At 45.4% G+C, this 21,998-nt stretch overlaps 1 protein-coding gene across 16 annotated transcripts in view; it reads left to right on the forward strand.

Moving 5' to 3' along the window:
• The window catches only part of LOC110524815 (discs large homolog 1-like protein), a 297,429-nt gene that overhangs the window by 175,767 nt on the left and 99,664 nt on the right, over positions 1–21,998 (forward strand). For 9 of the 16 annotated variants that reach the window (XM_036978808.1, XM_036978806.1, XM_036978807.1 and 6 more), the window contains 4 exons: positions 4,660–4,782; positions 5,320–5,373; positions 16,338–16,388; positions 18,101–18,225. In XM_036978808.1, the coding sequence (XP_036834703.1) occupies positions 4,660–4,782; positions 5,320–5,373; positions 16,338–16,388; positions 18,101–18,225 (353 nt within the window). The remainder of the gene's footprint in view (positions 1–4,659; positions 4,783–5,319; positions 5,374–16,337; positions 16,389–18,100; positions 18,226–21,998) is intronic. The other 7 variants (XM_036978812.1, XM_036978816.1, XM_036978822.1 and 4 more) reach the window with 2 other exon arrangements.

Below are 21,998 nucleotides of genomic sequence, written 5' to 3' on the forward strand. Positions count from 1 at the left end.
CACTGATCTCAGCCATTTTGTGCAGTGTGCTCAGGAGGACCACATTCTTGTTCCTCTTTGGGAGGTAAGAAACTAGAGTGGTGGTGGGGGTGAAGGTAACCTTTTATGAGAAGGCCTCTTTTCCCCTTGTTGTGAGGAGTTCAGGGGGGAGCTCAGGCTTGTTCTTTCTAACTGTGCCAACCATGGCGATCTTCCTCTTCAGGAACTGCTGGCTGAGTTCATAAGAGGTGAAGAAATTGTCACACGTGATTTTGTGCCCCCTTAGTCCATCTGTCACATCAAGCACAGCCCTCATCCCCTGGTTCTTCACCGGGCCTCCACTGGTTGGCTCCCCTGTGTAGACTTGCACAATCCAGCTACGCTTGGAAGATGCATCACAGGCCACCCATATCTGGATGCCATACTTTGTTGGCTTGCTGGGCAAATACTGCCGGAAAGGACAGCAACCTTTTGACAAAAGAGATTACTATCAGTAATTAGTATCAGTGTTAAAAAAACAATCGCATAAATCAATGATCTTGATCAATGATCTACAGCAATACATAATAAAATTAACAGTGAAAATCACTTACATTACAGATATGAAAATAAAAATGTACCTCTAAATGGAACCAGTTGCTCATCCACTGTTACTTCAGGCCCAGGATTGTAGAGGTACGGCAGACGGTCCACCCACTTCTCCCAGACCTCTCTTATGGCTCCACCCACTTCCCCCAGACCTCTCTTATGGTCGTCAGATGCTCCTCCCACTGCTCCCAGACCTCTCTTATGGTTGTCAGATGCTCCACCCACTTCCCTCAGACCTCTCTAATGGCTACCCCCACTCCTCCTAGACCTGCCTTATGGCCTCCAGTTTGTCTCTCACACGTCTTGCAGGTCTTGACTCAAGGTTAGCAAATCGTAGCATTCTTGAGAAAGTGTGAAAGACTTCCAGTGGCATCGTGGCACGGAAAACCCCCTTCCACTCTCTGCATCCCAGAGACTACATGTAGCCTCGCCTCGGGACCTATACACACCCTTAAGATTAGCAGCCCTATGTAGGCACGCAGGTCAATCTCATACATCCTTTTCCTGTTGTCTCCATATTTATGGAAACCCTCCAAATTTGTCATCTCCAGGATGATTTTTTCGATGGCTGGTGTGAATGATGAATATGTAGAATGTTGAGGCGATGTCCTGGGCATGGGCAACTGCATGTCTTGGTGGTCATGGGGTCATCCTTATGACATTTTGTGCTGCCATCCTGCCCTGGCTGTCATATGGTGACAATGGTGTTATTTTGCTGTTCTTTTTTGCTGTTCTTTGACAAAAATGTCTCTCTTTCAGCTTGGGGGATTTATTATTCATCTCAAATCAAAATCAAATGTATTTATATAGCCCTTCGTACATCAGCTGATATCTCAAAGTGCTGTACAGAAACCCAGCCTAAAACCCCAAACAGTGCAGGTGTAGAAGCATGGTGGCTCGGAAAAACTCCCTAGAAAGGCCAAAACCTATTAAGAAACCTAGAGAGGAACCAGGCTATGTGGGGTGGCCAGTCCTCTTCTGGCTGTGCCGGGTGGAGATTATAACAGAACATGGCCAAGATGTTCAAATGTTCATAAATGACCAGCATGGTCAAATAATAATAATCACAGGCAGAACAGTTGAAACTGGAGCAGCAGCACGGCCAGGTGGACTTGGGACAGCAAGGAGTCATCATGCCAGGTAGTCCTGAGGCATGGTCCTAGGGCTCAGGACCTCTGAGAGAGAGAGAAAGAAAGAAAGAGAATTAGAGAGAGCATACTTAAATTCACACAGGACACCGGATAAGACAGGAGAAGTACTCCAGATATAACAGACTGACCCTAGCCCCTCGACACATAAATTACTGCAGCATAAATACTGGAGGCTGAGACAGGAGGGGTCAGGAGACACTGTGGCCCCATCCGATGATACCCTGGACAGGGCCAAACAGGAAGGATATAACCCCACCCACTTTGCCAAAGCACAGCCCCCACACCACTAGAGGGATATCTTCAACCACCAATTTACCATCCTGAGACAAGGCCGAGTACAGCCCACAAAGATCTCCGCCACGGCACAACCCAAGGGGGGGGTGCCAACCCTCTGAAGATGATGCATCGTGCTCTGGGTTCTTCCCCATCTTCTTCTTCAGATACCTCCTCTTCTAAATCACTGTTCGCTTGTTCTTCCTGGACGTCTGAAAAAATCAGATCTACGACCTGTTGGGCACTGAAACGTGCACTCATGGCTTCAGCAAAGAGAGAACTGGGGCTGTCATCTGCAGCACCTTTATAACCTCTGACTGCATTCCCCATTAGTAATCAATGCTTTCAAGATGTTTCTTTTGTCTGTGAACTTGGGTCGTGGAGGGGTCGTGGAGGGGTCGTGGAGGGGTCGTGGAGGGGAGATGCTGCACATGAACGTTTTAGTTTTGTCTGAGTTCAATCAGTAGCACACAATCTCAATGTCTCGTGTGTGTGTTTCTTTGTTTGTGTGTGTCTTTGTGTGTGTGTGTGTGTGTGTGTGTGTGTGTGTGTGTGTGTGTGTGTGTGTAAATTATTTTAGAACTGCTGGGTCAAAAATGACCCTAAGACCATCTTCGTACCCTGGTGGTGTACAGCTTTCATGGAATTATGAACAAAGGTGATGTTTCACTTTTTCTAATGTTAGGGTCACTCAAGGAAAACTCATAAAATGTCAAGTTGAAAAATATATAATTTAGGGTGTTTTCTCTGCTGTTATACATAGTGTGTGTGTGTGGGGGGGGGGGGGGGGGGGGGGGGGTTACCCTTAAGATAACACAAGGGTTAAACAACAATGGGAAATCAGGTGCTCGACTGAGGGACTTGACAACGAGAAAAAGGAGCACTCTGTTGCTATGGAAATCTGATTTGTTTTCTTGTCCCGTTAATACGTGTATCAGTTTGTGTTCCGGCATGATTCACCCTCATCACACCACAACTCAAGTTGTGTTCCCTCCTCAGATAATGTGTGAATTGAAGGCTACAGTGTTTACACCACCATGATGATGTAGGATGATATCAGTGCTGTGTGTGTACGGAAGATGTAGGATCTTAATTTGATCCCCCTGTTGAATGAAAACTTTCCTGTAATGCAGGAAATGTAAAACCCTAAAAAGGCTTCTGAAGTTTATAATTTATACTTTGAAATTTCAAACTTGATTTTCCCTTCTGAAAAATGTACCAACCCCTAGAAAAAAGTCCATTAATTATAATCCACATAAAATTCACATTTCCTGTTGCTGCAGGATTATTTTCCTGCTGTAGCAAACTGGCTTGAATTAAGATCCTGTGTGTGTGTGTGTGTGTGTGTGTGTGTGTGTGTGTGTGTGTGTGTGTGTGTGTGTGTGTGTGTGTAAAGAATAACACTAAAAGCTCCACTCATCAGTGTCATTCTGGGTTAATGTACAGCTAAAGCACGGCCACTTCTGTCAATGGAGCCACCAGATCAGACTAACATTGGGTCCACTGAGGAAAACTGTCAATGAGTGTTGTTTACATTGATAGGCTGGAGAGGAGCACATGGTAGCTTTTGGGTCCGTACTCACCAAGCGTCTCAGAGTATGAGTGCTGAGGATGGAACGGCCATGTTTTTATATAGGAGCGTCTCTTCTTGCTTTCCTACGTGTGACTGTTGATGTTCTAGAACCCTCAAATTAAATTCTGGAACTCGTAGCCAGTTCCACTGCTTTTTTTTCTAGTCAGGGACTGATTTGAACCAATGAATGATCCTGCATAACAGAACCAGCAGTAGCCCATACCTCCTAGGGTCGTAGAGTTGAATACCCCTATTCTATAAGGTCTAATGGACTTGTTCCTCAACACGTTAAATACCTGTTGGAATTGAATTATATCTATGCATGTCCATAGTATCCTGGCTTAACGTTTGAATATACTAAATCTCTTTTCCTTTTTTATCTTGAGAAGAGAAACCTGTTTACCTAAATGTTCCTCAAACACCAAATACATTTAAGCCGATCTGCATATTTCACCCTAAAGGAATGTTCACATCGTTCTCAGTACTCCGTCAATAACATAATAGTAAATCCTGCCTGGATAGTCTCACGAGCAACACGCCAAATCCCCAAACTTTAACAGCCTTTCTGATACTGCGGGGTTGAGCCCCTCCCTCCTCTCGCTCTCTCTCTCTCTCTCTCTCTCTCTCTTTCTATTTTCTCCTCTCATCCCCCCTCTCTATAATCTACACACATTAGAGCCCTCAGCAGCTGCCACTGCCAGACAATCCTCCCTCACTACCACATTATCATAATTCAGTTTAGAACATTACCATATTTGCTTTCTCTCACTTGTTTTCTCTCTCTCACTTGTTTTCTCTCTCTCAATCTTTCTCGATTCCTCTCTCTCACTTTCTCTTTCAATATCTCTTTCTCTCTCACTTACTCACGTGCCTTTCTCTCTCTCTCTCCTCTCTCTCTCTCTCCTCTCTCTCTCTCTCTTCTCTCTCTCTCTCTCTCTCTCTCTCTCTCCTCTCTCTCCCTTCCTCCCTCCCTTCTTCCCGTTCAGCATGTAGATATATCATTGTGTGTTACTGCATCAGTGTTGTGTTGCACAGTGTGTGTATTCTTGCCTGTGTGTTTTACCCTGACCCTTGACCTCCATTGCCATTGTTTAGCAGCCAGATGTGGTGGTCCCGCCCCCCGTACCCATAATCCCTGTGATCCCCATCCCAGCCGAGACCACTCCTGTCATCTCTCCACCCTCCTCTCTGCCTGCACCCGCGTCACCCACGTCACAGGTCATCCTCTCTTCCCTATTTCCCCTCCTCTCCTCTTTATTTATTTTTTTACACACCTCCCATTTTGCTTCTGTTTTGGTGCTGGAGTTTAAAGGATTATTGTTTTTTGAGGGAGGGACTTGCTAGTTGGGGTGGTTGTTTTGTAACCTCAGGACCTGTAGGAGAGGAGAGACAAGCCCAGTGAAGACCAAGGGATCCTGGAGGGAATTGTCTGTTATTAACCATGTAGTTGGGGATGTTTGGGTCAACGCCATAGCAACGCCACAGCTGTAGGCTTCAGGAGTTAATATTCTGCAATAGAAGAGTGTCATGTTGCCGTGGTGATCTCTAACCGATGCTTTCATAATGTTGTACCAAAACATGCGGAGAGTAAGTTATTATTTTTTGTAACTTTGTGATTTCTGTTGTTGTTGTTTTGTGTTTAGCTTTTGTAATGTACTTACAGGGGAATCGCGAGGTGAATTTTTGTATTTTATTTTATCATTTAATATTTTTTAGAACCAAAACTGAGTTAATTTTTGTGCTTTTCTGTTGCAGGCAAACCCACCTCCTGTGGTGGTCAACACAGACAGCTTGGACAGCCCCCCATACGTAAGTCTGCATTTCTTTACACACACACACACACACACACACACACACACACACACACACACACTGAACTGAGCCCCAAATAAACCATGGTTATTAGAGAACTGTAATGTAATGATCATGTCACCGTGTTAATGACAATAAAGGATAAACACCGGGAAGTAACAGACTACAAATACAGTGTAACCATCCTTTTCAAATTTAAAATCAATTGAATTAAATACATCTCATTTCATTTGTCACATACACAGTTTCCAGCAGGTATACAAGGTGCAGTGAAATGCTGATGTGCTATCTCCCTCAACAATGCAGTACATCAGTCAACATCAATAGAGTCAAGGCAAACATAGCAAGTAAAAGAAGAAGTAGTATGGTAATAATGGACTGTATTAAGTGGGTAGTGACTTGGTCACGCAGCACAATAAATAGTAGATCATTGAACAGCAGCGTTGACTGTGTGTGGGTGTGTGTTTATGAGTGCTTGTGTGTGTTTATGGGTGTTTGCGTGTGTGAGTGTTTTATGGGTATTTGCGTGTGTGTTCTTGTGTGTGTTCATGGGTGTTTGCGTGTGTGTCCTTGTGTGTGTTCATGGGTGTTTGCGTGTGTGTCCTTGTGTGTGTGTGTGTGTGTGTTATGGGTGTGCTTCTAAGTTTGTGTGAAAGGGTTGGAAATTTGGGTACTCAGTGCAGATGGCCTCTAAAGGTACAGATGGCCTCTAAGGTGCAGGTCTGGGGTCAGCTGGTCAGCTGTCGTATGGCCTCTAAGGTGCAGGTGGCCTCTAAGGTGCAGGTCTGGGGTCAGCTGTCTGATGGCCTGGTGGTAGACTCCTGTTGGTGTTTATTTGTATAGCACAACGTAGTTTCTGTTAAAGTGAAATACCATGTAAAAAAAAAAAAAAAATCATCTATTTACTGGTGTTACCAGCCAGAACTAGAAATCAAAGATGTTATTCTGTCTGTCTGAACCTATCTTTGTATGCAGCAACAACATTGTACTGTATATTTTACATGTGTTATTACTTTCAGTTAGATTAACCAGGCTCACTGAAGCTACCAGAATAGTGTATTTAATCTGGGCTGGGGAAATGCCTTCCATTTGAGATTATGTTTATTGAGATTACAAACCAAATCCTGCTGCGTGGTCTGGTCTCTGTGCATAAATCTACTGGGGGGGGAAATATACAAGGTATTCCTCGTCATCCCATGTAAGCCCACCGCTAAATCTAATGGTCAATGAATAGCACACCTAATACTGCTGTTCCCAGTAAATAGCCATCCATCTAAAGCCCAGGACTTGTTACTGTTTTAAAGTAGTGGAATAGCTGGGGGGGGGGGGGGGGGGGGGGGGGGGGGGGGGGGGGGGGGGGGGGGGGGGGGGGGGGTGTGAACTTTGATCTGTTGATTTTTGTGAACTTTCATCGACATTGTTGTCGTATTTATTTGTATTACCTTTATTTAACTAGGCAAGTCAGTTAAGAACAAATTCTTATTTTCAATGACGGCCTAGGAACAGTGGGTTTAACTGCCTGTTCAGGAGCAGAACAACAGATTTGTACCTTGTCAGCTCAAGGGTTTGAACTCGCAACCTTCCGGTTACTAGTGCAACGCTCTAACCACTAGGCTGCCCTGCCGCCCCGTATTGGCTTAGCTATGATGATAGGGAGAATTTAAAACATTGAGCTTCAACCAATACATATATTATTGTAGGGACGTTAGCCATTTACTTTATTTTCGTATTCTTACCTTTTCTTATTTCTTATTTTGTTACGTTGTTGAGAAGGAACCTGCAAGTAAGCATTTTAATTGGACAGTGTTTACCACTAATACAACTTGAAGCTTGTCTTTGAGTGTGTATCGACCAGGGTTAGGATCAATGCAGCTCATAAATTCCAATTCAATTCTTGATACCGCAGAGGGTCCGCAACATTGTAGACTTATTAGAATTCTCCAAAAGGGTATTTTGTTTAGTAGTGATAACATTATTTTAGGCGATTTAGAAAAACAGGCCATTCTTTTTTTCTCATTGACAAAAAAAAAATTATGCCATTCTATTTTTGGCTGATATGGTAGTGAATACATTAAATCAGAATATCAAATTGGGATAATGTTGTAGGTTACACCAGCAAGTATACAAATATTTGCCAGGGCATATTATTTTAATTTCACATGGTGATGTGGGAAGCTAACAGGCTAGCTAGCTTGTAGATAAGAAGTTAACCAACTTGGAGATGTGGGAAGCTAAAAGGCTAGCTAGCTTGTAGTGTTTAACCAACTTGGAGATGTGGAAAGCTAAAAGGCTAGCTAGCTTGTAGTGTTTAACCAACTTGGAGATGTGGGAAGCTGAAAGGCTAGCTAGCTTGTAATGTTTAACCAACTTGGAGATGTGGAAAGCTAAAAGGCTAGCTAGCTTGTAGTGTTTAAACAACTTGGAGATGTGGGAAGCTAACAGGCTAGCTAGCTTGTAGATAAGAAGTTAACCAACTAGGAGATGTGGAAAGCTGAAAGGCTAGCTAGCTTGTAGTGTTTAACCAACTTGGAGATGTGGAAAGCTGAAAGGCTAGCTAGCTTGTAATGTTTAACCAACTTGGAGATGTGGAAAGCTAAAAGGCTAGCTAGCTTGTAGTGTTTAACCAACTTGGAGATGTGGAAAGCTAAAAGGCTAGCTAGCTTGTAGTGTTTAACCAACTTGGAGATTTGGAACGCTAAAAGGCTAGCTAGCTTGTAGATAAGAAGTTAACCAACTTGGAGATGTGGGAAGCTAAAAGGCTAGCTAGCTTGTAGATAAGAAGTTAACCAACTTGGAGATGTGGGAAGCTAAATTGGCCCAGCGTTGTCTGGGTTTGGCCGGGGTAAAGGGAAAAGGAGATAACTAATCAGTTACACAACTGGACGCCTTCAACTGAAATGTGTCTTCCACATTTAACCCAACCCCTCTGAATCAGAGAGGTGCAGGGGGGGGGCTGCCTTAATCAACATTCATGTCTTCGGTGCCCTGGGAACAGTGGGTTAACTGCCTTGCTCAGGGGCAGAATGACAGATTTGGACTTTGTCAGCTCGGGGATTCGATTTGACAAGATGTGGGAAGCTATTAGGGGTATAACTTTTTTCAATTTATTAAACATCTAAACATATAGCCCAACGTTTGTAGAACAACTGAAGTTTAATTAATAACTGTAAATTAAGCCGATAGGAGTACCTGTTTTTTTGTTAACCTCCACACAGAATAGCCGCATGTGAGCACTCCCTCAAATTTGTTTGGAGAAGATATCCTGTCTATTTTATTCAGCTTTGTTCAATTGTATTCTTCATACTCTAAAATAATGCCACGGAATTCTACGCAAATATTGTCTGCTAAATGAACTAGTGTTGCCCACAGCCATATGACATAGTCAGATCAGGACCTAACATGAGGACAACTCAGAGTATGCTATTCTTTTCTTCTGAAATAGACTAGATTTTCTTCATATTATGTTCCTTTTAGACCTGTCTAAAATAAATAATGGATTTATTGTGAAGGTGTAGACTATAATAAATTGATTTATTATACTTTTTAAAATGTAGATGTTCATCAGTGCCTCGTAGGCTATGTGTGGAAGCCAGGAGATGCTAAATGTGTTTATATTAATTAATTAATATAATATTAATACATTAACGGTCAGTTAAAATGAGACCGTCAGTTATTTGCTTGACATTCACCAGCTGACAACATTTCATGACCGCCACAGCCCTAGGTATCTAATTACCAACATGTGAACGTTGCTCTAAAACAAACTAACTGCGATAAGTATATGGAAACCTTTACTATCCCTATTCTCATCTCTCTCGCCCCTATATCTGTGTCTGGTACTACGGTGTCTAGTGAGGGGGCCAGCCCCTATATCTGTGTCTGGTACTACGGTGTCTAGTGAGGGGGCCAGCCCCTATATCTGTGTCTGGTACTACGGAGTCTAGTGAGGGGGCCAGCCCCTATATCTGTGTCTGGTACTACGGAGTCTAGTGAGGGGGCCAGCCCCTATATCTGTGTCTGGTACTACGGAGTCTAGTGAGGGGGCCAGCCCCTATATCTGTGTCTGGTACTACGGTGTCTAGTGAGGGGGCCAGCCCCTATATCTGTGTCTGGTACTACGGAGTCTAGTGAGGGGGCCAGCCCCTATATCTGTGTCTGGTACTACGGAGTCTAGTGAGGGGGCCAGCCCCTATATCTGTGTCTGGTACTACGGTGTCTAGTGAGGGGGCCAGCCCCTATATCTGTGTCTGGTACTACGGAGTCTAGTGAGGGGGCCAGCCCCTATATCTGTGTCTGGTACTACGGAGTCTAGTGAGGGGGCCAGCCCCTATATCTGTGTCTGGTACTACGGAGTCTAGTGAGGGGGCCAGACCCTATATCTGTGTCTGGTACTACGGAGTCTAGTGAGGGGGCCAGCCCCTATATCTGTGTCTGGTACTACGGAGTCTAGTGAGGGGGCCAGCCCCTATATCTGTGTCTGGTACTACGGAGTCTAGTGAGGGGGCCAGCCCCTATATCTGTGTCTGGTACTACGGAGTCTAGTGAGGGGGCCAGACCCTATATCTGTGTCTGGTACTACGGAGTCTAGTGAGGGGGCCAGCCCCTATATCTGTGTCTGGTACTACGGTGTCTAGTGAGGGGGCCAGCCCCTATATCTGTATCTGGTACTACAGTGTGTAGTGAAGGGGGCCAGCCCCTATATCTGTGTCTGATACTACGGTGTCTAGTGAGGGGGCCAGCCCCTATATCTGTGTCTGGTACTACGGTGTCTAGTGAGGGGGCCAGCCCCTATATCTGTGTCTGGTACTACGGTGTCTAGTGAGGGGGCCAGCCCCTATATCTGTGTCTGGTACTACGGTGTCTAGTGAGGGGGCCAGCCCCTATATCTGTGTCTGGTACTACGGTGTCTAGTGAGGGGGCCAGCCCCTATATCTGTGTCTGGTACTACGGTGTCTAGTGAGGGGGCCAGCCCCTATATCTGTGTCTGGTACTACGGTGTCTAGTGAGGGGGCCAGCCCCTATATCTGTATCTGGTACTACAGTGTGTAGTGAGGGGGCCAGCCCCTATATCTGTGTCTGGTACTACGGTGTCTAGTGAGGGGGCCAGCCCCTATATCTGTGTCTGGTACTACGGTGTCTAGTGAGGGGGCCAGCCCCTATATCTGTGTCTGGTACTACCGTGTGTAGTGAGGGGGCCAGCCCCTGTGGCCAGTCTGGTACTACGGTATCTAGTGTAGTGAGGGGGCCAGCCCCTGTGGTCAGTCTGGTACTGCAGTGTCTAGTGTAGTGAGGGGGCCAGCCCCTGTGGCCAGTCTGGTACTACGGTGTCTAGTGTAGTGAGGGGGCCAGCCCCTGTGGCCAGTCTGGTACTACGGTGTCTAGTGTAGTGAGGGGGCCAGCCCCTGTGGTCAGTCTGGTACTGCAGTGTCTAGTGAGGGGGCCAGCCCCTGTGGTCAGTCTGGTACTGCAGTGTGTAGTGTAGTGAGGGGGCCAGCCCCTGTGGTCAGTCTGGGTGATAGGATAGGAAGGCATTTGGTATTTAAAGGCCTTAGAGTCCCATCAGGGAGCTTAAAGCCTGGGTTACAGGATCACACTCAAATAGCCCAAATCAGGGACAGGGCCTTGTGTAACACTTTGGCATTCTGGGGTTGGTTGGGAGATTAATTGTTGGGTGTCTATTTATTTTCCTAATGCAACTTTTATTAATGACCTCTAATCCCTCCCCAGCAGTGTGTGTCTGTCTGTGTCTGTCTGTCTGTATTTCATTTATTTAACTCGGCAAGTCGGTTAAGAACAAATTCAAATTCAGAGTGTTGGGCCAGTAACCGAAAGGTTGCTGTATCGAATCCTTGAGCCGAGAAGGTAAAAATATGTTGTTCTGCCCCTGGCCAAGGTAGTTAACCCACTGTTCCCCGTGCGCCAAAGATGTGGATGTCAATTTAAGGCAGCCCCCTTCTGATTCAGAGGGGTTGGGTTAAATGCGGAAGGCACTTCAGTTGTCCAACTGACTAGGTATCCCCCTTTCCCTTTACTCCGTCCAAACCCAGACGACGCTGGGCCAATTGTGCGCTGCCCTACGGGACTCCGATTTATTTTATTCCTGTCTTTGCTATTTAACCAAACTGTCATGCTGCAATCACTCTACACGGGTCATTCTAGAACCTACGACACTAGGGTGAATAAAAAAGTATCTCAGATTGACCCTAATTTGGGCCCTGTATGGCTACCCTGGCGGAGAGAGGGGGGAGGGGATGGGGGGGAGAAGGAGCGAGAGGGGCGAAGTGAGAGAGTGGAGGGGGGGGGGGGGGAGAAAGAGGGAGGAGGGAGAGAGGGGGGCGGAGGGAGAGAGAGGGGCGGAGGGAGAGAGGGGGGCGGAGGGAGAGAGGGGGGCGGAGGGAGAGAGAGGGGCGGAGGGAGGGAGAGGGGCGGAGGGAGGGAGAGGGGCGGAGGGAGGGAGAGGGGCGGAGGGAGGGAGAGGGGCGGAGGGAGGGAGAGGGGCTGAGGGAGGGAGAGCGGCGGAGGGAGGGAGGGAGAGAGAGGGAGAGAGGAGTGGAGGGAGAGAGGGAGAAAAATACGGGGAGGGTGAGGAGAGAGCGGGAGGGGGAGAGCAGGAGGGAGTCAGAGGAGAGCGAGAAATAGAGGGAGGGAGAGGAGACATGGAGAGGAGAGTGAGCACGAGAGAGGGAAAGATAGGGAGCGGGGGGAGAGAGCAGGAGGGAGTCAGAAGAGAGCGAGAGACATGGAGGGAGGGTGGGAGAGGAGAGTGAGCAAGAGAGAAGAGAGAGGGAAAGATAGGGAGAGGACAGGGGAGAAATAGAGAGAGGGAGGCAGGCAGAGGAGGGAGGGGAGAGTGAGCAAGGTGAGAGGGAAAGAAAGGGAGAGGACAGGGGAGAAATAGAGAGAGGGAGGCAGGCAGAGGAGGGAGGGGAGAGTGAGCAAGGTGAGAGGGAAAGAAAGGGAGAGGACAGGGGAGAAATAGAGAGGGAGGCAGGCAGAGGAGGGAGGGGAGAGTGAGCAAGAGAGAGGGAAAGATAGGGAGAGGACAGGGGAGAAATAGAGAGAGGGAGGCAGGCAGAGGAGGGAGGGGAGAGTGAGCAAGGTGAGAGAGAGATGGTAGACCAGGGTTGTCCAGCCCTGTTCCTGAAGAGATACCATCCTGTAGGTTTTCACTCCAACCATAATCTAGCACACCTGATTGTAATAATTAGCTGGTTGATAAACCGAACCAGGTTAGTTACAACTGGGGTTGGAGTGAAAACCTACAGGAGGGTAGCTCTCCAGGAACCGGGTTGGACACCCCTGTGGTAGACATTAGACATAAATGTGAATCTACTGCTGTCTTAATGAAGACACACTGTTGTTACATGGCTTGTGAACGTTCCACAGCAGTGTTAGCCTACAGTAGGTTAATGCCAGATCTGTGAATCCCACCACTAAAGTTAGAGACTGGTGTCCCAGAAATACTGTCTCTTAACGCCCAGCGCAATTACACCTGATTCACCTATTCTGATCTACTCATCATTAAGACTGATGGGGTGGAGTTAAAGCTAATCCACAGATACAGAGAGGTGACAGACCATTCTAACATGGCCACCCGTCTCTGAGACGACCGCCAGACCATTTTAACATGGCCACCCGTCTCTGAGACGACCGCCAGACCATTTTAACATGGCCACCCGTCTCTGAGACGACCGTCAGACCATTTTAACATGGCCACCCGTCTCTGAGACGACCGGCAGACCATTCTAACATGGCTACCCATCTCTGAGACGACCGCCAGACCATTTTAAAATGTCTACACACCTCTGAGACGACCGTTGGTAAGGGTAGTAGTATTAGTAGAAGTAGTATGGTAGTGTGGTGGTAGTAGTATTAGTGGTGGTAGTATTAGTGGTAGTAGTATTAGTAGTATTAGTGGTGGTGGTGGTAGTAGTATTAGTGGTGGTGGTAGTAGTATTAGTGGTGGTGGTAGTAGTATTAGTGGTGGTGGTGGTGGTAGTAGTATTAGTGGTGGTGGTGGTAGTAGTATTAGTGGTGGTAGTAGTATTAGTGGTGGTAGTAGTATTAGTGGTGGTGGTAGTAGTATTAGTGGTGGTGGTGGTGGTGGTGGTAGTAGTATTAGTGGTGGTGGTAGTAGTATTAGTGGTGGTGGTAGTAGTATTAGTGGTGGTAGTAGTATTAGTAGTGGTGGTGGTGGTAGTATCAAATCAAATGTATTTATATAGCCCTTCGTACATCAGCTGATATCTCAAAGTGCTGTACAGAAACCCAGCCTAAATCCCCAAACAGCAAGCAATGCAGGTGTAGAAGCACGTATTATTAGTAGTGGTGGTGGTAGTAGTATTAGTGGTGGTGGTAGTAGTATTAGTGGTGGTGGTAGTAGTATCAGTGGTGGTGGTAGTAGTATCAGTGGTGGTGGTAGTAGTATCAGTGGTGGTGGTGGTAGTAGTATTAGTGGTGGTGGTGGTGGTAGTAGTATTAGTGTTAGTAGTATCAGTGGTAGTATTTAGTGGTAGTAGTATTAGTGGTGGTGGTGGTAGTAGTATCAGTGGTGGTGGTGGTAGTAGTATTAGTGGTGGTAGTATTAGTGGTAGTAGTATTAGTAGTATTAGTGGTGGTGGTGGTGGTAGTATCAGTGGTGGTGGTAGTAGTATTAGTGGTAGTAGTATCAGTTGTAGTATTAGTGGTAGTAGTATTAGTAGTATTAGTGGTGGTGGTGGTAGTATCAGTGGTGGTGGTAGTAGTATTAGTGGTAGTAGTATCAGTGGTAGTATTCGTGGTAGTAGTATTAGTGGTGGTGGTGGTAGTATCAGTGGTGGTGGTAGTAGTATTAGTGGTAGTAGTATCAGTGGTAGTATTAGTGGTAGTAGTATTAGTGGTGGTGGTGGTAGTAGTATCAGTGGTGGTGGTAGTAGTATTAGTGGTGGTAGTATTAGTGGTAGTAGTATCAGTGGTAGTATTAGTGGTAGTAGTATTAGTGGTGGTGGTGGTAGTATCAGTGGTGGTGGTGGTAGTATTCAGACCTTTTGAATTTTTCCACATGTTGTTACGTTACAGCCTTTTTCTAAAATGGATTAAATAAAATACGCCCCACATCAATCTACACACAATACCCCATAATGACATCACAATACACCATAATGACATCACAATACACCATAATGACATCACAATACCCCATCATGACATCACAATACCCCATAATGACATCACAATACCCCATCATGACATCACAATACCCCATCATGACATCACAATACCCCATAATGACAGAACAAAAACAGTTTTTTTATAACGTTTTGCTAATTTATTTTACCGTAAACAAACACACATAAGAAATTAAGGGAATTAACGGTAAATGTACTACTGGTGTCTCGTGTGCCATACTTTTTAAAAAATGTATATATTTGCCACTGTTCTACAAAATAAATCTGTCGACCAACAGCCTATCGACCAAACAATTGTCCAGTCGACTAAATGAGGTCAGCCCTATCCACAATACTAACCTAATTGAGAGTGAAAAGGAGGAAGCCTGTACAGAATATACATATTACCCAGCATGCATCCTGTTTTACAATAAGGCACTAAAGTAAAAGTGAAAAAGATGTGACAAAGAAATCAACTTTATGTCCTGAATAAACAGCGTTATAATTTGGGGCAAATCTAAGACAACATATCACTGAGTGCCACTCATTCATTCATATTTTCAAGCATGGTGGTGGCTGCATCATGCTATGGGTATGCTTGTCATCGACTAGGGAGTTTTTTAGGATAAAAAGAAATGGAATAGAGGAAAGCACAGGCAAAATCCTTCCCAACAGACACTGGGAGACAAATTCACCTTTCGGCAGGACAATAACCTAAAACTCAAAGCCATATCTACACTGGTTGGTTACCAAGACAACATTAAATGTTCCTGAGTGGTCTAGTTAGTTTTGACTTAAATCGGCTTGAAAATCTATGGCAAGACTTGGAAATGGTTGTCTAGCAATGATCAGCAACCAACTTGACAGAGTTTGAAAAATCTTTTAAAAAATAATGGCCAAATACTACGGTATTGTACAATCCAGCCGGTGCAAAGCTCTTAGAGACTTACCCAGAAAGACTCACAGCTGCCAGAGGTGATTCTAACATGTAATTGACTCAGGGGTGTGAAAACTAATGTACGTGAAAGTGTCCAGTCCAAATGAACTATTTTGGGACGGATGATCTGATGTGCGTTTTGTGTAATTCTGAAGTACATAAAATTGCATTGGGCTTTCTCAATAAACCTGCATGAAAATTACAATCAAATAATAGTTTTTAAAATGTCATGTGTTTTTGGTTCATATCAGTGGTTGTTCGTATTATCTTCGATCACCAACTAAAGTTTATAGTTTACCCACTTTTAATATTTCTAAAATAAAATAATGTTAACCCCCTACATGGCTGGTGGTTATGGTTACTGTATGTGTGTTGGGCGGGGACAGAGCAGTCCTGCTGTCATCCTCTCTCTCCCAACACGCCTATCACCTCTAATCCTGTGGAGATTATCCCCTCGCGCCACACAAGACGACAGCATTAGCGCTGTGCTCTGCTCAGAAAGCCCTGCTGCCGTACATTGCTGCAGTATTCCCCACAGAGCAGAGGGGATTTTCACATTGATAGCCAGCCTGTGCTGCCCTTTATAAGGCTGCTACTGAGGGAGGGGGGGGCTCTGCTCTGATCTCACACAGCCACTGTTTTGTTGTAGATACAGTATAGTCCCTCACACCTCTTTCTTTAACATCTTCAGTTTGGGTTTTAAGGAGGAATAGGTCATTCAAATGAGACATCTGGTGGGCGAGACGGTTTGATCTTTCAATCGTCACATGTTTCATGTTTCCAGTATAGGCACCCTCTCCTGGGCCGATGTAGACGGCTCTCTTTATGATCCCCCCCCCCGATGATGATTGGCTGATGTCTTGCGTGTTGTCTTTCAGGCGAATGGATCTGAAGCTGATTATGAATATGATGAGATCACACTGGAACGGGTAAGTAAGAGGGAACATCACGTCTCCTTTTAAACCCGTCATCCATGGTTCTCCTTTCCATTAAACAACCTTTAACACTTAGGGGTTTTAAATAAATTGAAGGTTTCAATTTGTATCTAAAGGTTAACATTTGAATGAAGATGTTCTTGTAAAAAGGTTAAAAACCATGCAAGATATTTCTATTTTTACCTAGCTATAATTATTTTCAGTTGATAATGTTTTAAAAAAGAAACTTTACATAGTGGTGCAGGGCTCTGTCTTACTATATGATGTAATGCTGTGTGTCATGGAGGAGGGAGAGGAGCGAGAGCAGGGAGGAATGGAGGGAAAACAGGGAGAAGAGGAGGGAGAGCAGAGAGAGGAGAAGGAAACTGGTTCTGTGTCTGCCTGCAGCTACAGGGCTCTCCTCTCTTCCCTCTCCTCTTCCCTCTCCTCTTCCCTCTTCCCTTCCCTCTCTCTCCCCTCTCTCTTCCCTCTCCTCTTCCCTCTCCTCTTCCCTCTTCTCTTCTCTTCCCTCTCCTCTTCTCTTCCCTCTTCTCTTCTCTTCCCTCTCCTCTTCTCTTCCTTCTCCTCTTTCTTCCCTCTCCTCTTCCCTCTCCTCTTCCCTCTCCTCCTTCTCTCTTCCCTCTCCTCTTCCCTCTCCTCTCCCCTCTTTTCTTCCCTCTCTCTTCTCTTCCCTCTCCTCTTCCCTCTTCTCTTCCCTCTCCTCTTCCCTCTTCTCTTCCCTCTTCCCTTCCCTCTTCTCTTCCCTCTTCTCTTTCCTCTCCTCTTCCCTCTTCTCTTCTCTTCCCTCTTCTCTTCCCTCTCCTCTTCCCTCTCCTCTTCCCTCTTCTCTTCCCTCTTCTCTTCCCTCTCTCTTCTCTTCTCTTCCCTCTCCTCTTCCCTTCCCTCTTCTCTTCTCTTCCCTCTTCTCTTCCCTCTCCTCTTCCATCTCCTCTTCCCTCTTTCTTCCCTCTTCTCTTCCCTCTTTCTTCCCTCTTCTCTCTCCTCTTCCCTCTTCCCTCTCCTCTTCCCTCTCCTCTTCCCTCTTTCCTCTCCTCTTCCCTCTCCTCTCCTCTTCCCTCTCTCTTCCCTCTCCTCTTCCCTCTTCTCTTCCCTCTTCTCTTCCCTCTCCTCTTCCCTCTCCTCTTCCCTCTTCCCTTCCCTCTTCTCTTCCTGACCTGATTCATGCGACTATGTGCGATTGCATCACTCACTCTACATTAAGACACAATGCACTATTCTGTCACAGAGACACGCACACCGCCCCCAACCACAAGCACACACTGAGCCTTAGTTAAGGCTATATAGCCGGGCCCTATACTACTGCCCTATAATAGACACTACATTACACTGCCACTTCCCCCCTCCAGCCATACATAGCTCCCATTACACATATAACCCCCCCCCCCTCCAGCCATACTCAGACATTTACATTGAAATGGGTCCTAACTAGGGAGTATAATACACTCAGTATAATGCAGTCTGAATGTGTCAGTATTTGAAGTGGGGATGTACTCATAAGGCTATACAGCAGGATCAAATTATGACTAGAAATGATGGAATATTTGATTATTATATTTGAATGAACAGTATACTTAATGCTGTACTGTAGAGCACATCGTGATAACATTGTAATGCAACTATATACTGTATGTTGAACATATGGCTTTATATGACATAACAGTTGATCTGAACCAAACCCCGTTTCGATCTTCTGCCCCTCGTTGTAGGGTAACTCTGGGTTGGGCTTCAGTATTGCAGGGGGGACAGATAACCCCCACATCGGCGAAGACCCCAGTATCTTCATCACCAAGATTATCCCTGGGGGAGCTGCAGCTCAGGACGAACGTCTCAGGTGTGTACCGTCATCATAGGATTAGGAATGACAACACTGGAGTGGACATGAACCTTCCTACGATGGGAGAAACGTCAGCCATTTTGGTCAGGGAGATGGTCAACCCGTGGTTTGGTGCTGCTGTTATAAGATAGAACGCAGATAAGTTCACACTATGTTTGTTAGCCGGACAGTTTTAGAGGAATGATTCCAACGTCCCAGTCAGTATTAAATGGAACGTCGCGGCCCGAGGGAGAGAGGGGGGGAGGGGGGGGGGGGGGGGGGCAACCTGTGGTTACCTAGGTTACCCCATTTGCTCACAGCAAAAACAACCTTTTGTCAAACGCATTTTTCTGGTTAGCTTTTTTTTTTTTGTCAATTACAAAACTACGTTTAAAATGAATATATGTCCAAAGACTCTTCATGACTTTTCTACATTGCCTGCACCAGAGCGTTCTCACCACCTAGCTTCACTCATGCCTCTTTTCATGACTTTTCTACATTACCTGCACCAGGGTGTTCTCTCCACCTAGCTTCACTCATGCCTCTTTTCATGACTTTTCTACATTGCCTGCACCAGAGCGTTCTCACCACCTAGCTTCACTCATGCCTCTTTTCATGACTTTTCTACATTGCCTGCACCAGAGCGTTCTCACCACCAAGCTTCACTCATGCCTCTTTTCATGACTTTTCTACATTGCCTGCACCAGAGCGTTCTCACCACCTAGCTTCACTCATGCCTCTTTTCATGACTTTTCTACATTGCCTGCACCAGAGCGTTCTCACCACCTAGCTTCACTCATGCCTCTTCTCATGACTTTTCTACATTGCCTGCACCAGAGCGTTCTCACCACCTAGCTTCACTCATGCCTCTTTTCATGACTTTTCTACATTGCCTGCACCAGAGCGTTCTCACCACCTAGCTTCACTCATGCCTCTTCTCATGACTTTTCTACATTGCCTGCACCAGAGCGTTCTCACCACCTAGCTTCACTCATGCCTCTTTTCATGACTTTTCTACATTGCCTGCACCAGAGCGTTCTCACCACCTAGCTTCACTCATGCCTCTTTTCATGACTTTTCTACATTGCCTGCACCAGAGCGTTCTCACCACCTAGCTTCACTCATGCCTCTTTTCATGACTTTTCTACATTGCCTGCACCAGAGCGTTCTCACCACCTAGCTTCACTCATGCCTCTTCTCATGACTTTTCTACATTGCCTGCACCAGAGCGTTCTCACCACCTAGCTTCACTCATGCCTCTTCTCATGACTTTTCTACATTGCCTGCACCAGAGCGTTCTCACCACCTAGCTTCACTCATGCCTCTTCTCATGACTTTTCTACATTGCCTGCACCAGAGCGTTCTCACCACCTAGCTTCACTCATGCCTCTTCTCATGACTTTTCTACATTGCCTGCACCAGAGCGTTCTCACCACCTAGCTTCACTCATGCCTCTTTTCATGACTTTTCTACATTGCCTGCACCAGAGCGTTCTCACCACCTAGCTTCACTCATGCCTCTTTTCATGACTTTTCTACATTGCCTGCACCAGAGCGTTCTCACCACCTAGCTTCACTCATGCCTCTTTTCATGACTTTTCTACATTGCCTGCACCAGAGCGTTCTCACCACCTAGCTTCACTCATGCCTCTTTTCATGACTTTTCTACATTGCCTGCACCAGAGTGTTCTCACCACCTAGCTTCACTCATGCCTCTTTTCATGACTTTTCTACATTGCCTGCACCAGAGCGTTCTCACCACCTAGCTTCACTCATGCCTCTTTTCATGACTTTTCTACATTACCTGCACCAGAGCGTTCTCACCACCTAGCTTCACTCGTGCCTCTTTTCATGACTTTTCTACATTGCCTGCACCAGAGCGTTCTCACCACCTAGCTTCACTCATGCCTCTTTTCACGACGGTGCTAGCAGCCTCGTAACGTTACGTGCGTGTCTGTTCGTTGCAGATAGAAAAAAAAAAAACATGTTGGGTGTTTCTCAAGATGGGTACTACCGTGCTCCGAGCACGCAAAATGGAGAACGGGAGGGTCGGAGTATGAATCCAAAATCAAAGTATGCGAAACGGAGAACGGAGGGCACTTCTCTAATGTGTACTCAGTTTGTACATATTTTATCTAGCCATGACCAACAACGACAGACTATACAGCTAGTAGTGACTGTGGTTACAAACGGACTATACTAAACAAGTTAAATGTCTTACCCGTTATGAAATGTTTTCTACACACATAGCTACGTGTAGCCTACTTGGTCCCCACAGTTCCCACTCTCCCACGCTGAATAGCCTGAAGCCACAGGTGAAGCTGGTTGAGAGAATGTCAAGAGTGTGCAAAGCTGTTGTTAAGTCGAAGGATGGTTACTTTGAAGAATCTCAAATATATAAAATATTTTTTTTGATTACTTCATTATTCCATATGTGTTATTTCATCGTTTTGATGTCTTTATTATTATTCTACCATGTAGAAAATAGTCCAAATAAAGAAAAACCCTTGAGTTAGTAGGTGTGTCCTAACCATTGACTGGTACACCATTGACTGGTACACCATTGAGTGGTACACCATTGACTGGTACACCGTTGACTGTAAATGGAGGCATTTATGGTCTGTGTTACGTTCCCCAGCAAGAAACCAAAAGGTGTCGCTCAAACAGAAGGGGAACTAACAGCCAAAACTAAACAGGTGTTTAGGAAGGGTTCTGAAAGACACTCATGTGTGATGTCCACTGAACGTTGCCTAGCAACAACAACTGGAACCTAACAGACACCCACTGTGAGAGCCCACTAAATTTGCCCAAGAAGAGGCTAACAAAGTTAAAACCCCACACCAAACTTAAAGACAGGAAGCAAACCAGAAAGTGGAGCAAAATTAAAACAATGTCTAAAAACTTGTTTTCGCTTTGTCATTATGGGTTATTGTGATGTCATTATGGGCTATTGTGATGTCATTATGGGGTATTGTGATGTCATTATGGGCTATTGTGATGTCATTATGGGGACTTGTGATGTCATTATGGGGTATTGTGTGTAGATTGAGTGTTTTTTATTTATTCAATCCATTTTAGAATCAGGCTGTAATGTAACAAAAGGGGTCTGAATACTTCCCGATATGTGCTGTAAATATCACCTGGGCCAGACAAGTGAAACACCTTCTGACTAACGAGATGACAAGCCAGCACAGGTGTAACATACTGACTAATGTGGTGACACGTGCTAACGTCCAACCTCTAAATATATATGGAAAAGCCTGTAGCAGTCTGTTTATATACACTACAGTTGAAAAGTTTGGGGTCACTTAGAAATGTCCTTGTTTTTGAAAGAAAAGTAGAAAATGTTGTCTATTAAAATAACATCAAATTGATCAGAAATACAGTATAGACATTGCTAATGTTGTAAATGAGTATTGTAGCTGGAAGCGGCTGGTTTTGTAAATGGAACATCTACATAGGTTGTACAGAGGCCCATTATCAGCAACCATCACTCCTGTGTTCCAATGGCACGTTGTGTTAGCTAATCCAAGTTTTTCATTTTAAAAGGCTAATTGATCATTAGAAAACCCTTTTGCAATTATGTTAGCACGGCTGAAAACTGTGGTGCTAATTAAAGAAGCAATAAAACTGGCCTTCTTTAGACTAGTTGAGTATCTGGAGCATCAGCATTTGTGGGTTCGATTACAGGCTCAAAATGGCCAGAAACAAAGACCTTTCTTCTGCAACTCGTCAGTCTATTCTTGTTCTGAGAAATGAAGGCTATTCCATGCGAGAAATTGCCAAGAAAAA

This window comes from Oncorhynchus mykiss, chromosome 5 (assembly GCF_013265735.2).
Source record: "Oncorhynchus mykiss isolate Arlee chromosome 5, USDA_OmykA_1.1, whole genome shotgun sequence".
Classification (NCBI taxonomy): Eukaryota; Metazoa; Chordata; class Actinopteri; order Salmoniformes; family Salmonidae; genus Oncorhynchus; species Oncorhynchus mykiss.